The 16,490-nt window shown below is 34.7% G+C and overlaps 2 protein-coding genes across 2 annotated transcripts; one reads left to right on the top strand and one right to left on the bottom strand.

Moving 5' to 3' along the window:
- Nucleotides 1-351: 351 nt before the first annotated feature.
- On the bottom strand, nucleotides 352-2,252 carry LOC107847511 (zinc finger MYM-type protein 1-like). The gene is made up of 3 exons (XM_047406353.1): nucleotides 2,070-2,252; nucleotides 1,017-1,949; nucleotides 352-873 (listed from the first exon to the last, which is right to left on the bottom strand). The coding sequence occupies exons 1-3, from the start codon at nucleotides 2,250-2,252 to the stop codon at nucleotides 352-354; spliced, it is 1,638 nt and encodes a 545-aa protein (XP_047262309.1).
- A 9,065-nt stretch (nucleotides 2,253-11,317) lies between these two features.
- On the top strand, nucleotides 11,318-15,917 carry LOC124895875. Its single transcript, XM_047406314.1, has 4 exons — nucleotides 11,318-11,387; nucleotides 14,992-15,143; nucleotides 15,231-15,573; nucleotides 15,796-15,917. The coding sequence occupies exons 1-4, from the start codon at nucleotides 11,318-11,320 to the stop codon at nucleotides 15,915-15,917; spliced, it is 687 nt and encodes a 228-aa protein (XP_047262270.1).
- The last annotated feature ends 573 nt before the right edge of the window (nucleotides 15,918-16,490 follow it).

Below are 16,490 nucleotides of genomic sequence, written 5' to 3'. Positions count from 1 at the left end.
TTTCAGTCACAACAAAGTGAGTGTATACACGCACCAATCAAATGCTTCCACGTGTTAAATATGTGTAATTTCATATTTTATTTATTTTTTAAATAAATTTTTTCTTTTTATTTAATTTATCACCCCACCCCGTCTAGCCAGTGGCGGAGGCAAAATTTCGGTTAAGGGTATTCATATTTTTATAAAAAGAAGTGGGTCATAAAAAAATATTGTAAACCGTATATTGAAGAAGAAGAATCTTTGAACCAAACTAATCATAAAAAAACATATAGGATAACAAGTTGAAACATATAATATAAAAAATGTCAACAGAGCAAATTCTATTAATAAAAGCTTGATTAGAAAATCTAATTACAAGTGCATTCGGCGACGCTTCATCCCTTGAAATATTTCTATAATACACTCATTAGAAATATTCTTAAATACTCTTTTTTCTACATAAGGCACTATGCAACCATCTAAGAATTCATCATCCATTCGATTTTGCAAATCATTCTTGATATACTTCATTGCCGGAAAAGCTCTTTCAACTGATGCAGTGGCAACAGGTAGAAGCAAAGCAAACTTCACTAAAAGAAATACAAGAGGATAGGTTAAATGCTTCTTTGTCTCAACCAACTTTCTTGAAAGTTTCCCAAGTTCGTCTAAATTGAAGAATCTTTTATCAATATCACGAACATCAATAATATAATTAACAATTTGATTCTCAAGAACCCCCATGTTGAATTCATCAAAGTTATTAGGATATAATTTAGCCATGACCAATATCTTTTGGATGTCAAAACTAGAAAATGTATCAATTGGTTTCAAGCAAGCTACACCATTAATCAAATCACTTGTCACCTCATTAAAATGGTCATTAAGTTTTTGTAGCTGTTGATCAACAATTTATAAAACACATCCACACGATAATGGTACAAAGTAGTATAATCAACTACTTTGCATCGTGATCTCCCTGAGTTAGCATATGGTTCATCATAATTGGGTAATGGAATACTATGCTTGATACAAAATGCCTCAATCTTTTCTTTGAGCGAATCCCAACCAACATTCTTTTTTAAAATAGGATCAAATTCATTATCTCGTAATGCTTGCAATATTCTCTTTGCTACTTGTACAAGAATCATGGCATTAGCAATATCCTGTTCCTTTTTCTGTAATGACATATTAAGATCATTTATGATTCCTAAAACATCAGTCATCAAATGCAACAAGAAAATGGTCTCAAAAGTTTGATAACTTCTAAGAAATCCTAATGCACTAGCTTTTTCTTCCGAAGTACTTGCATTTTCAACAAGAGAGTCAAGTATATCAACAATGAAGGCAAAGTTACTAATAAAGTTTCCAAACGACTTGTAGTGAGATTCCCAACGAGTGTCACCGACTTTAATAAGACCAAGTTCTTGATTCAAACCTCTACCCATTTCTAGCTCACCCATATCTAATGCCTCTTGGAGTTTTTCTTTTTGAGATTCTCGAAATTCATCCACACATTTAAAGGAAGCCCCCAACACATTTAAAATATTTGAAGTCAATAATACAAGTTCTTGTATTTGAACACACTTTTTAGAAACCACAACAAGAGTCAATTGAAGTTGATGAGCAAAACAATGAACGGAGTGATCCGATCTACTTTCCTGTCTAATTAATGTTTTAAGATCACCTAACTCACCTCGCATATTTCTTGCCCCATCATAGCATTGCCCTCGTACATAATCTAAAGTTAAAGAACGGTGAGCAACATTCACAATTGCTTTTTTTAGAGATAAAGAACTAGTATCTTTAACATGAACAAGTCCAATGAATGCTTCCATCACAAATCTCTTTTTATCAACAAATTGTAAGCAAATAGCCATTTTCTCTTTGCGTGATACGTCTCTTGATTGATCAACCAACAAAGAAAAGTAGTCACCATCTAAATCCTTTATTATAGCTTTGATTGTTTCAATCTTACACGCAGTCACAATATCTTTTTGAATATCATGAGAAATTATTTTATTATTTTTTGGAGCTTTTTCTAACACATAAGGTTTAATGTCATCACATCTATCCACAAGTTAAGAAAGTGCTTCAAGAAAATTACCTTTTTTCAAGGATGATTCACTTTCATCATGACCACGGAGTGCTAAACCATGATTTAGAAGAAATTGGACCACATCAATTGAAGCATTTAATTGAACCCTGTTAGGAAAACCAGTTGAAGTTTTGATGATGAACACAGTGAATGAAACAGGTTCCACAACATGTTCCATGCAACATGTTCTATGCAACATGTTCTATGCAACATGTTCCACACAAGTGAATCTTCTACTATCGATTGATTATCATGAATATCCTACAAGGCGGACAGGATGTTAGAGCAAAGCTATTTACAAGTCAAGCTGATAAGAAGAAACAAGTTCAAATCCAAAAGAGTGAAGGCAACCCAAGTCAAGATAGGTAGTACATCAAGGCAGTCCAAATTCAAACTAGGAAACAAGGAAAGGCGGCAGAAACTAAAAGACAGAAAAGGCAATCCAATTCAAGTAAGGAAAGGAGATCAACTGAAGGTTTCAATTAGGGTTGCTATAAATACAAGAAAAAAGATCAAAGCAGTCTGCGCATAAAAAGAGATAGTCAACAATCAAGCAATCAAGTTCTTCCAGTTGAAGAAGAAGAACCTAATCTATACGTCTTAAGTCATAGATCAGTTGTAATAGGCTAGTTCTATTAATTGTAACGAGTCATAGTTCTTGTACTCAGTTACCTATAAACTGAGATAGAAGTATTTGTCTTCAAGTTGAGGAACTCGAAGATTTTGGAACACTTATCTTGGGTGAGATTGGTGTTTTTGTAGTGATAGAAATTAGAAGCTTTAATTCCTAAGTTACAAGAAGACTTGTAATTGTTTGATTGTGGAGGCTCAAGAGTTTTTAGTGAAGTTGGGATTAAATCCTGTAGAGGTACAGGTTTTGGTTTTTTATACCTTTCCTGAGCCGGGTGTTTTCCACGTAAAAATATTGTGTTCAGCTTTCTCTTCTGCGAACTGTGTTTACTTACCTATTCCACAGATAGGCAAACAGTAGAATTGAGAAATAGGTAGGGCGCATACTCTAACAAGTGGTATCAAAGCGGGTTCTCTTAAATAAGGCTAGCATCTAAGAAAAGATCAACATGATGAATTCCGCACCTCCTACTGGTCACAGTGAAGGACAGTCTACTACTAGACCTTCACTCTTTGATAACACTCACTTTATCTAGTGGAAAGCAAGGATGGAGATGTTCATTCAAGAAGAAGACTATGAGCTATGGGACATGATCACTGAAGGTCCTACTATTCCAATGAAGTTAGTTGATGGAGAACAAGTAAAAAAGGTGAGAAGTAAGTTTACCCCCAATGACTTCTTGGCCTTGAAGAAAAATGCAAAGGCAAAAAATATCCTGATTTGTGGCTTAGGACTGGCTGATTATAACAGGATATCAACCTGCACTACTGCTAAATAGATTTGGGATGCACTGGTGAATGCTCATGAAGGAACTTCTCAAGTAAGAAAATTCAGGATTTCTCTTCTTTTTACTAAGTATGAGGCTTTCAAGATGAAGGAGAAGGAATCCCTACATGAGATGATGACAAGGCTTACCACCTTAATCAATGAACTTACTTCCTTAGTAAAAGTAATTTCTGAGGAAGAACAAGTTGAGAAGGTATTAAGAGTATTACCTAAGTCAAAATGGAATATTAAGGTAATAGCAATCAGGGAAGTAAACAAAGATCTTGCTGGAATGACCTTGGATGAGTTAGTTGGAAACCTTAGAACTTATGAGATGGAACGAAAGAACAAGCACATCCTGAAAAAGTCTTGGCATTAAAGGCTTCTGATAGTGATGAGAAAATTCTGAACTTGAGGTAATTAGATACAAACAAGAATGCTATGATTTAACTAAAAAAATGAACAAGCTAAATCAAGAAGTTTCAACACTAAAACTTGATCTTGAAAGGGAAAATAGGTGGACAAATTCCCCAAGAATTGTTCATAAGCTGGGTGAAAGAAAGTACAATGAAACTGCTGATTGGGATTCCACAAAAATTTTGATGTAACCCAAGATTTGTGTTATATCTGTGGTAACCTTGGACATCCCACTATTGAATACCCAGTAGCTGCAAAAAGCAGATCCAATAGTCAAAACCTGGCATGGAGAGTTTCTCAGACCAAAAGGAATAATTCCAGTTCTGGTCAGAGAAACAGGTTGAGCTGCATGTTGCCCGCATGGACTAAAAGAAATTTGATTCATCATTTCACTCGTAAAACAGGACCCAAGTTATTCTGGGTTCCTAAGTCTAACCATTGATTTCTTTTGCAGGAGAAAGTGAAAGGAAGCAAAAAGCACTGGTACTTACATAGTGCTTGCTCAAGACACATGACTGGTGATAAGAAAAAGTTCCTTTTACTCTCCAAAATAGATGGAGGAGGAGTTTTGTTTGGTGATGGAAAAAAGGGAATCATTACTGGAGTAGGAAAGATTGGCTCATCTGAATCAAAAGCATTGGAAGATGTCTATCTTGTTAAGGGACTAAAGCACAACCTACTGAGTATTTCACAGTTGTTTGACAAAGGTAATAAAGTTATTTTTACTGCTGCAGGTGTCAAAGTCAAAAGGATGGACACCAAAAAAGTGGTGCTCACTGCAAAAACATACAAAAATATATACAAAGCTGATATTATGTCATTACCAGGATCTGAGATGACCTGTCTAAGTGCTATAAAAAGTGATCCCCTCCTTTGGCATGGAAGACTTGGTCATGCAAGTCTAAAACAATTAAACATACTTTCTTCTAAATACATGGTATTGGGATTACCCAAAACCAAATTTAAAAGGGAATAGTTATGCAGTGCATGTGTAAGGGGGAAGCAAGTAAGATCTTTGTTTAATTCAAAGAACCATGTTAGCACTACCAAGTGTCTTGACCTGGTGCATATGGACTTATGTGGACCCATGAGAGTTCAAAGCAGAGAAGGAAAAAGGTATGTTTTTATTATTATTGATGATTATTCCAGATTCACATGGACATTATTTCTAGCCTCTAAGGAAAATGCCTTTGGTGGTTTTGAAATCTTAATTAAGAAAATTGAAAAGAAACTGGGCTCTTCTTTAGTTTCCATAAGGTCTGACCATGGTACAGAATTTGAGAATGTAAAGTTCTTAGAATTTTCTTCAGCTAATGGTGTAGATCATAACTTCTCAGCTCCCAGAACTCCACAACAAAATAAAGTGGTGGAAAGGAAAAATAGAACCTTGGAAGACATGGCTAGAACAATGATGTTTGCAGCTAACATTGCTCAAAACCTATGGGCTGAGGTAATGAGTACTGCTACATACATCATAAATAGATGCATGATCAGGCCTATGTTAGATAAGACTCCCTATGAATTACTAAGAGAAAGAAAACCAAATATTTCTCACTTTAGAACTTTTGGTTGTAAATGTTTTATTCACAATAATGGAAAGAATAATTTGGGAAAATTTGATACTAAAAATGATGAGGGAATCTTTCTAGGATACTCACTTAATAGTAAAACTTATAGGGTTTTAAACAAACAAACTAACTGTGTTGGAGAAAGCATGCATGTAATTTGTGATGAATCCTGTGTTAAGACTAACCTGCAGGAAGGAAGTGACACTGAGGAATAGGTAATGTCACCTGGTTCATCCACTGGAACTATCAAACATAGAAACACCTTGATAGGGGGAACTGAAGCTGAAGTCACAGTGACAGGGGGGAACTGAGCATCAAAATAGCCCGACTCAGAACATCAGTAGTAGCCCTGGAAGCTTACTAAGGTTGATCCCAAAAGGATACAAGTATCAAAGATCACATCCTATTGAGAATGTACTTACTGATATTACATCTGGGATTACCACAAGGTCTGGATTGAGAAATATGTGTGCCTTCAAGGCATTTCTATCAAAAATTGAACCAAAAAAGATAATTGAAGCATTGCTTGATGCTGACTGGATCATAGCCATGAAGGAAGAGTTAAATCAATTTGAGAAAAGCAAAGTCTGGCACTTAGTTCCTCTTCCAAAAGATAGATCAGTAATTAGGACTAAGTGGGTCTATAGAAATAAAGTTGATGAGCATGTAACAGTCACAAGAAACAAGGCAAGATTGGTGGTCCAGGGATACAATCAGGAAGAAGGAATTGACTTCGATGAGACTTTTGCACCTGTAGCTAGACTTGAAGCTATAAGACTGCTTGTTGCCTTTGCTGCCTACATGGAATTTATCCTTTATCGGATGGATGTGAAGAGTGCATTCCTAAATGGCATTCTTAAGAAGGAGGTGCACGTTAAACAGCCTCCAGGTTTTGAAAGCAAAGAATTTCTTGATTATGTATACAGATTGGACAAAGCCTTGTATGGATTGAAACAAGCTCCAAGAGCTTGGTATGAAAGATTGTCAAAATTCCTGTTGGAACATGGTCATACCAGAGGTAAAATTGACAACTCTCTTTTTTTGAAATCAAATGGGAAGGACTTGTTGATTGTGCAGATATATGTGGATAATATTATTTTTGGATCAACAAATATGAGTATGACCCATGAATTTGACAAACTCATGAGTAGTGAATTTGAGATGAGAATGATGGGGGAGCTGAATTATTTCTTGGGCTTGCAAATAAAACAATCAGCTTCTGGGACAATGATTTACCAACAGAAGTATGCTAAAGAGCTTCTTAAAAGGTTCTCCATGGAGGAAGCAAAAGAGATCAGCACTCCTATTGCTACTGCCACAAAGTTAGACTTGGATGAAGCAGGATCAGATGTTGAGCAAAAATTGTATAGAGGAATGATTGGTTCATTATTATATCTCACAACAAGCAGGTTTAATATTGTGTTTAGTGTAGGACTGTGTGCTAGATTCCAAGCAAAACCAAAAGAATCCCATTTAAAATCTGTGAAAAGAATTCTCAGATACCTGAAAGGAACCACTGATCTTGGATTGTGGTACCCTAAAGGTAGCAACTTTAATTTGGTGGGATACTCAGATGCTGATTATGCAGGTTACTTGGTGGACAGAAAAAGCACTACTGGCATGGCACACTTTCTTGGATCATGTTTGATTACATGGTCCACTAAGAAGCAAAATTCAGTAGCTTTGTCAACTACTGAAGCTGAATATGTTGCTGCCGGCTCTTGTTGTGCTCAATTGCCATGGATTAAGCAAAAACTTAATGACTTTGGTATTGATGTAGGGCGTGTCCTAATTTTTTGTGATGACACAAGTGCCATAAACATAGTCAAAAATCCTGTTCAACATGAAAGAACTAAACATATTGATATTATACATCACTTTCTTCGAGATAATGTTGAAAAAGGTCTTGTATCAATCATGTTTTGTTCTACTGAGGAACAAATTGCTGAAATCTTCACTAAGGATTTGAGTAGAGAACATTTTGAAAAAAATAGGTTAACCTTGGGTATGATTAAACTTGCATAAGTCTCCCTCAATGCTTGATTAGAATAGGTTGTTTTATAAGTGAATGTTGATTAATTCAGTCTCACACATTAAAAAGTGTATCCTAATTCCAAAAATTAGAATATGTTGACTCATGATTATGTTGATTTTGCAGAAAAGCTGGAACACTGAGGCAATTTTAACAAATTCTTCCAGGTATGACTAAAGTTATCTTCCAGTACCTTACTAAGAAACAAGTTATGTACATGGTCCCTTCAGTTCCATTTAAACTGCCAAAAATCAGGGGATCTGCTCAATTTTAAAAGTTGGTCCTTCCTTTCCCATCAGTTCAGAATTCTCAATCATTACTCCTCTTCCATATACAGTTCACCACCTCTTCAACTTTCTCTAAAAAGTTTTCCTTTAAATAAGCCTCCTAAGTCGATCTTAACTCCATTCTCAAAATCAAGAAAAATATCATGTTCCATTATGGCCTCTCCTTCATCCTCTTCATCTTCATCATCCAGAAAACCTACTAAAAACCTCATAAAATCCATTATCCTTCACCCAAACATCACTTTACCTTTCATCATCCCTCCGCAAATCTCCCATGAATTGACCAACTTCGCTGCATTCCATCATCTCCAAAATCCTTTCTCCAAAATTCCTTCACCTTCTTCAACCTTCACCAAACCCCTTCTCCTTCCTCCACCCATTCCACTCAACATTGTTGAAATTGATAAAAACTCTGGTGACAGAGACGACCTTCCCATAGCATACTTGATCCTCAGGAAATCCAGATCTCAACCACAGAGAAAACCCACATCTATTTCTGTTGATGACACAGTTCCTTGGAAACCCTCTCCAACTGTCTCTGCACTTTGAACTCCTCACACTAGAGGAAATAAGAAGTGTGAAGATGCTTCCTTGAATGAAGCACTTCAATCAAGGAAAAAGAAATGGGTAACCATTTCTGATCCCTCACCTCCTCGTGCATCATCCCCTGATATTCTTCTTCGCTCAGTCAAAAAGAATAAGACTATCATGGCTAAAACTACCAAAGTTTTTCCATCTCACAAAACCTCTCCAAAGTCTGCACCCAAGAAATCCACTTTTAAGTCCACTCCAAAGGTTAAGGCTCCCACACCTTCAAAAGCGTCACCTTTTAATGCCTCTTTCATATTAAAAAAACATGTCAGGAAACCTGTTCCCTCTGATTCTTCTGACTTTGAGTACCATCCAGACACTACTGCTGAGTTGGACTCTGACTATGAGGGTCCTGTACCATCTTCTCATCAAGATACTCCTAAAGCTCATAATCTTTACTTCCAAAAATGCCAATTAGCTAGAGGGCGAGTTACCAGTGGTTTTGGAGGAGCTGATGTGCACACTTTGATGAGAAAATTGGAGTTTCAAGGATGGTCTCTTTTGTTTCTTCAGGGAGATATTCAGAGGAAATTTGGCAAACATGAAGTCTATGAGTTCTATACAAATGGGACGGGCATAGGTGAGTTATTTTCTACTACTATGAGAAAGGTTACTGTGAACCTTTACATTCCTGATATTGCTAGGATTCTACATATTCCTTCTGGGAGTTGGGGTCACTGTATCACCCTTAGACAACCTTACTTCTGCTCTTGAAATTTGTAGAAAGTTCTTTGGGAATCCTCACCTGATTCATCCTCGAAGGGTTTTTAAGAGAGAGATATCCGCCCCTCCCATCAGCTCTATTTTGATGTAGTACACAAGATGATCATTCCTAGGAAGGAGAGAAGGAACATGGTTAGTTTTTTAGATCTGACTCTTATGGAACTGTTAGATACTGAAGTAAGAATTGATTTACCTAGACTTATTCTGAAGCACATGCAAAGGGTGCTCATCAAGGAGAAAAATGGGCATGCACTTCCTTATGAATTCTGGCTTACCCCTATCCTTGAGGAGTTTAGGGTACCTGTTCAAGTATGGTCTTCACAGACTGTGAAAGATATCATAGGAAGTGTGAATCACATGATGCTACCTGGTTCCATGAGGAATGTGGATAATCCTATGCAGAGACTAAGGAATGTACTAGCTGATAAACAGGGTGAGTTTGAAGCTGCACAGGCTGCATTGGAGGCAACACAAGTCGCTCATGAAGAGGAAAGAGGGATTCATCAAGCTCAAATTGCTTCCCTAACCTCACTACTGGAAAGAGAAAAAGCTAAAAATGTTGATGTGCTTAGGAAACTCACCTCTCTAATTCCCTCCTCTTCATCCCTTTAGCTCTTGTTTCTGATATCTAAGACCAACTTTTTGTTTATTTCCTTAAATAACTTGTTTTCTAATAGGGTGCTGCTGGTTGATATAATTCATATCATGAATGAAATGGTCTTACTTGTTTTCATATGTTCTGCTACTCCTTTATCTTGCTGTATTCATATTATATTACTCTGAATTTTGATTGTCTTAGTGATTGTCTCAAAGGCCATGAATTATTAAACGGTTTTTCACTTGTTAAATCAGCTTTTCGATGATGTCAAAAGGGGGAAGAATAGACTATGCAACACTTATAACTCAATGACTAACCATGTTTCATTCTGTAATCTTCTAGTCATAGTTCTTTACTGAGTATGTTAGGATTGAAGGAATGCTGAAGTGTTGAATTTACTATCATCAAAAAGGGGGAATTTGTTAGGAAAACCAGTTGAAGTTTTTATGATAAACACAGTGAATGAAACAGGTTCCACAACATGTTCCATGCAACTGTTCCATGCAACATGTTCCACACAAGTAAATCTACTACTATCAATTGATTAGCATGAATATCCTACAAGGCGGACAGGATGTTAGAGCAAAGCTATTTATAAGTCAAGCTGATAAAGAAGAAACAAGTTCAAATCCAAAAGAGTGAAGGCAACCCAAGTCAAGATAGGAAGGACATCAAGGCAGTCCAATTCAAACTAGCAAACAAGGAAAGACGGTAGAAATTAAAAGACGAAAAAGGCAATCCAATTCAAGTAAGGAAAGGAGATCAACTGAAGGTTTCAATTAGGGTTGATATAAATACAAGGAAAAAGATCAAAGCAGTCTGCGCATAAAAAGAGATAGTCAACAATCAAGCAATCAAGTTCGTCCAGTTGAAGAAGAAGAAGAACCTACTCTATACGTCTTAAGTCGTAGATCAGTTGTAATAGGTTGGTTCTATTAAGCGTAACGACTCATAGTTCTTGTACTCAGTGACCTATAAACTGAGATAAAAGTATTTGTCTTCAAGTTGGAGAACTCGAAGATTTTGGAACATTTATCTTAGGTGAGATTGGTGTTTTTGTAGTGATAGGAATTAGAAGTTTTAATTCCTAAGTTACAAGAAGACTTGTAATTGTTTGATTGTTGAGGCTCAAGAGTTTTTAGTGAAGTTGAGATTAAATCCTGTAGAGGTACAGGTCATGATTTTTTACACCTTTCTTGAGCTGGGTGTTTTTCACGTAAAAACACTGTGTTTAGCTTTCTCTTCTGCGAATTGCGTTTACTTACCTGTTCCACAGATAGGCAAACAGTAGAATCGAGAAATAGGTAGAGCTCATGCTCTAACAAACCTGATATTCATTCTTACTTTTCTCGTCCAACTTGTAAAATGCAACCTCAATAGATTGTTCTTCCCTCATAAGATATTCACACTTCCTTTTTGATTGATTATGAATGCTATTCGGAGGACCAATGTGTGTTGCAAAGCTATCTTTTCTGTGCTAATTTTTAAATCCCTTCGTCGAAAATGTATTACCACAAACCTTGATGAATGCTTTCACCTTGAAATAAATAACAAGGCAAACAATAAGCTGCATCTGCACTTACACTATATTCCAAAAAATTAGAATATTCGTCAAACCATTTAGAAACAAAATGACGTGGAGTTCCAAAAAAGTGTTTGAGGAAACTCATGATCTTGAGGTTGGCAAGGACGTTTTAGAATGTATGCCCTTCTTATCTCATCACGAATGTTCGGAGGATAACTCAAAATCAGAGGTCTTTCAGCAGGTTCAGCCTTTAGATCATTTACATCAAATTTTTGTCTCTGAAAAGAGTGAAATAGTATTTCTATTTGATCAACATCTTCATCTCGGAGTGATTGATTTTGAGACGTTGAACTTATTTTTAAAACTTTACGAAAATACTTCTCCAAGCTCATTGAACCTCAAACTAAAATAAAAGGCAAGCGCATTACACTTATTACAATTTCAACAAATAAAAAAATCATAAATACTTGAAACGTTGTCCGATTCTCCCAAATAATATTAACTAGCAAGTTATCTACCAGATAAAACTAGAATATTAAATTACTTAGTCCCTAACAAAAAAAAAATACACAAAAGCAAGTTTAAGGGGAAAAAATATTAAACTAAAAGATAAGAAGAATTAAAGAATACCTTTTAGCAATTCACACTCCAATATAATCGTTGAAGAAAAATTATATGATAACTCGTTGGAGCTTGAAGACTTTAACACCAAATTGTTGATTAGTTAGTATCAAAGATAGTTAAAGGAGTAAAGAATTTCAATTTTTTTCTAAGAATAAGTAGAGAAGATTCAAGATTGTGGTGAAGTGAAGGGTTAGAGGAGGAGAAGTGTAAGAGTTAGGTTTTACCTTTAACCTATTGTTTTTTAATTTAAAAAGAAAATGTGTGCATTAATTTTTTTTTAATAAAAAAAACCAGATATCCTTGGAACTGCACCAAATTTTCGCACCCTTTTTTTTAAATAATTTATTGGGCCTTTTTTATTTATAATGTAATGTCCCCTTTTTTTTTATACTAGCTTAATCGCACGTGCGTTGCACGCGTAACATTTGATTATATTACAAGAATCAGTATCAATGACGAAAGAAAAATAATATGGTTGAAGAACAAATATCGATGGTGAAGAAAAAAATATTTAGATTTCCATGTTATTTGAAGGAAAACAAATATCTTGAAAAAGAAAATTGAGAATTCACCAAAGGAAAAAAGGTGTTGGGATTAGAAGCATACCTCAGAATTTTACGATATTGGTATTTTCTATCTCCATGTATAAGAGAGTCCTGTTGGGTTCGAAATTGACAGTCCATCATGCGGAATCTTATAATTTGTAAACCATAGCAGACATAATTCAGATGACACATAAAACAATATTAAAAAACTATATTATTGATATGGTTTGGCCAATTGGCCTACATATAAAAAAACTAATATGAAAACATAAAATCTATTGTGAGAATGAGAATTTTTTTTTTTTATTTATAGATGTCCAAAACCTTTCCTCGAAGAAAGAGGTTAGCCAATTAAGAAAAAAAAATTATATTTTCCGTTTTAGGAAAAATAAAAGTAATTATGATTACTTTTATTTTCCTTCCAAGAAAAAGTAAAACTTAATTTTGATAAGAAAATCAAGACAAAAATCCGAACAAGTCCTAAATAAGAAAAAAATAATATACAATCTTAATTGGTTTAAAAGTCCTAAATTACATAACTCGAATAAGGAAAAATTAATGTATTATTTTAGTTGGTTTCAAACCCTTAATTATTAGGAAAATAATTTAATTAGGTTTTCTAAACTACAAAAACAGGTAAGAAATAAATTTAATAACATATTTGGTCGGTTTTAATTTATTACTTGTCAATATTAGAATAATAATACGTTTTTTACTTTTTTTTTTTTTTTGGCTTTTTTTGTTTTTCCTTTTTTGTACTTTTCTTAATTTTAACTTTTCTTTAATAGGAAGTTAGGCATTAACATGTATTTCTTGTTTAGCCGGAAAAAAAGTTTATTTGTTTATTCCTTTTTTAGCCGAAAAAAATGTAGTACTTTTTAATTCTCTCCTCCTCTTATAGTATATTTTAGAAATCCATAAATATTAATTTTCTTAGTAATTCTTACCATATATTTTAGTAGTCTTTAATTTGTAAAATTTACCATATGTTTTGGAACTCTTTACTTTAAAATATAATAAATATAATTAAGTAATAATTTAAAAAGAGTAAAAAGACGATTTTGTCTATTGCATAGTATTTTAATGAAGGGTAAAAAGTTCAAAACACTTTTCTAAGGGTCGACCTGCAACATGTTGTCCTTCTCAACAACAACAACAACAACATACCCAGTATATTCCCACATAGTGGAGTCTGGGGAGGGTAAAATGTCGCAGTCCATACCACTACCCTTCTCCCTTCTTTAAAAATGAGAAGGCTATTGCAGGTGTAGTTGCACACCCTTGACCACTAGACTGCGCGTCCCAAGCTTGTCAAGGGTGTGCAACATAATGTATATAACCATATATATCTATATTTAACCTACGTACACCAAAAATTTTTTCGATGAAGGGTGTTCATCTGACCACCCTTCGTGGACTGTAGCTCTGCCCCTGCGTCTAGCAACTCCCCCACCCCCACCCCCGTGTACAACAGCTCCCCTCCACCCCCCACCCCCACCCCTATCCAGTTGCTGATTTCTCAATTCTTCTTGCCCTTTTGATTTCGTTTCAATGGTTCTAATTTCGTGTTTATGTTAATTTTGTAATGCTTTCTAATTTTGTATTGATTTACGTATTTGTTGATTGTTTAATGATGACATCAAAACTCCATTAAAATGGAGCTTTATAGCTTCTTAACAGGATATATAACAACTATAAGAAGTAAAAATTAGAATTTAAAACGACACAACATTCAAATATCAAGAAATAGTTATTTTAAGAATGATTTTGTTGAGAAAAGTTTGAGAAGTGAGATAAATTTTTTCTTCAAAATAAGCTATCAATGGAGGAAGAAGAGAATTGGGTTTTTGTTAAAGTGGAGAAGAAGAGATTTTTAAAATATTTGATAAATAATTACACGTGGCGGCTTTTGATTGGGTATTTAAGTCAACTTTAAACCATTCACACGCTTCCTGTTCGTGTTTACACGCATAGTCAGAATTTTGGTCAAAATGATGTATTTACAATGATTTTAGTAAGAATCGTGAGGTAATAGATCAGAAGTAAAGTTTTGGTGTCTTTTTGAAAAATTTGGACAAGTAGAATAATTATGTATTTACTCTTTATTAATGGATCATCCACCTTATTAGTGGTAAAACTTTTATCTTCCTTTTTAGGCTATAAATAGTCATGACACAGTCTTTATTTTTTAACAAGAAGAAAAGAAGACATAGGTGAAAATACTCAATATATATATAAAATTTTCTTGTTTCATTTCCTTATATATTGGTCTACTTTTGGTTAAATTTATAACACATTATCAGCACGACTCTACTCTTTCAAGTTTTTAATCCGTCAGGTATAGTCAACTTACTTGTCTTGAATATTGTAGTTTGTTATTTTTTCTTTTATCAAAGTTTTGATTTTAACGTTAAAGTTACACATAAAAAAATATTTTTATGTTATTGTATTGTTTTCTAACTTCATTATTTTTATGATAGTTTTCATCATGTCAAACTTATCGAAACTCAAGTTTGTGGCACTTGACATTTCCAAAAAAATTACTTGTCATGGGTTCTCGACGCTGAGATTCACATAGCTGCTAAGGATCTTAGTGCTACTATTACCTCAGATAATGCAGCGTCGAGTCAGGACAAGGCCAAGGCTATGATTTTCCTTCGTCACCATCTGGATGAAGGACTAAAGGTTGAATACCTTACTGTGAAAGATCCACTTGAATTGTGGACTGATTTGAAGGGAAGGTATGACCACCTAAAGGCCACGGTACTGCCTAGAGCTCGTTATGAGTGGATGCACTTATGATTTCAAGACTTTAAAACTGTCATTAAATATAATTCTGTTGTATTTAAGATTATTTCCCAATTGAAATTATGTGGGGAAACTATAAATGATGAGGACATGATGAAAAAAATACTAACTACTTTTCATGCCTCAAATATAATATTACAGCAGCAATACCGTGAAAAGGACTTTCAAAAGTATTCTGAATTGATCTTATGCCTTCTAGTGGCTGAGCAACATAATGCCATTTTGATGAAAAATCATGAAACTCATCCCACTGGAGCTGCTCCACTACCGAAAGTAAATTGGGTACAAGCACATGGCCAGCCTGAAAGACGGCAAGATCGGGGTTATAATAATATGTGTGGACGTGGCAATGGCAGGGGACGATATAATAATCGTCGTGGTGGTGGTAACCAAAGAAGGGAGAACCACATGGCTCTATAAAATAATCCTTCAAGAGGTAATTGTCATTGTTGTGGCATGAAAGGCCACTGGAAGAATGAATGTCGGGCACCTAAGCATTTTGCTAGGCTTTACTAAGAATCTTGAAAAAGAAAGAAAAATGAAGGTGGGACTTCTTTTAATGTCCGAATGAAGTCACATTTGACTTTCAAAAATGATGATGAGGCAGGACCTTCACAAAAATATGATGACAATGTTGAAGCAAACTTGGTCTTGAAAGATGATGATTTTAATGGTCTTGATGATATAACTCATTTGGAAGCTGAAGACTTCTTTGGAGACCAAAATTAAATCTTGATCAAGTTATTGGGGAGATAATGTTCTTTTATTATGTTGTTTTCAGCATGTTGTTTTTACATTTCAAGAGAAAATAATGAGTGTTTAAGTTTTATTGTAATATTGTGAGATTTCACTTTTCTTATCATGTATTTTCATTTTGTGAAGATAATAAAATATTTCCAATCTTCAACTAGATCCAAGATGAGTAACGGAGATGTGTGTCTTCTTGATAGTGCTACAACTCACATTATATTAAGTGAAAAGAAATATTTCTCTAATTTGATTATGAAAATGGCCCATGTTAATACAATATCCGGTAGTACAAAGTTAATTGAAGGCTCTGGAAGAGCTACCTTATTACTACCTGGGGGAACAATATTGGCAATTGATGATGCATTATATTGTAGTAAGTCTTAAAGAAATTTATTAAGTTTCAAGGTTATTCGCCAAAATGGCTATCACATTGAGATTGCAAATGAAGGAAAGATTGAACATCTTTATATTACTACAATAAAAAGTTGAGAAAAATTTGTGCATGAAAAACTACCTGCACTTTCTTCTGGATTGTATCATACAAATATTTGT

Source organism: Capsicum annuum, chromosome 1, assembly GCF_002878395.1.
Source record: "Capsicum annuum cultivar UCD-10X-F1 chromosome 1, UCD10Xv1.1, whole genome shotgun sequence".
NCBI classification, from domain to species: domain Eukaryota; kingdom Viridiplantae; phylum Streptophyta; class Magnoliopsida; order Solanales; family Solanaceae; genus Capsicum; species Capsicum annuum.
The sequence above is the reverse complement of the archived record's forward strand: the minus strand, read 5'-3'. Positions and strand labels throughout refer to the sequence as shown.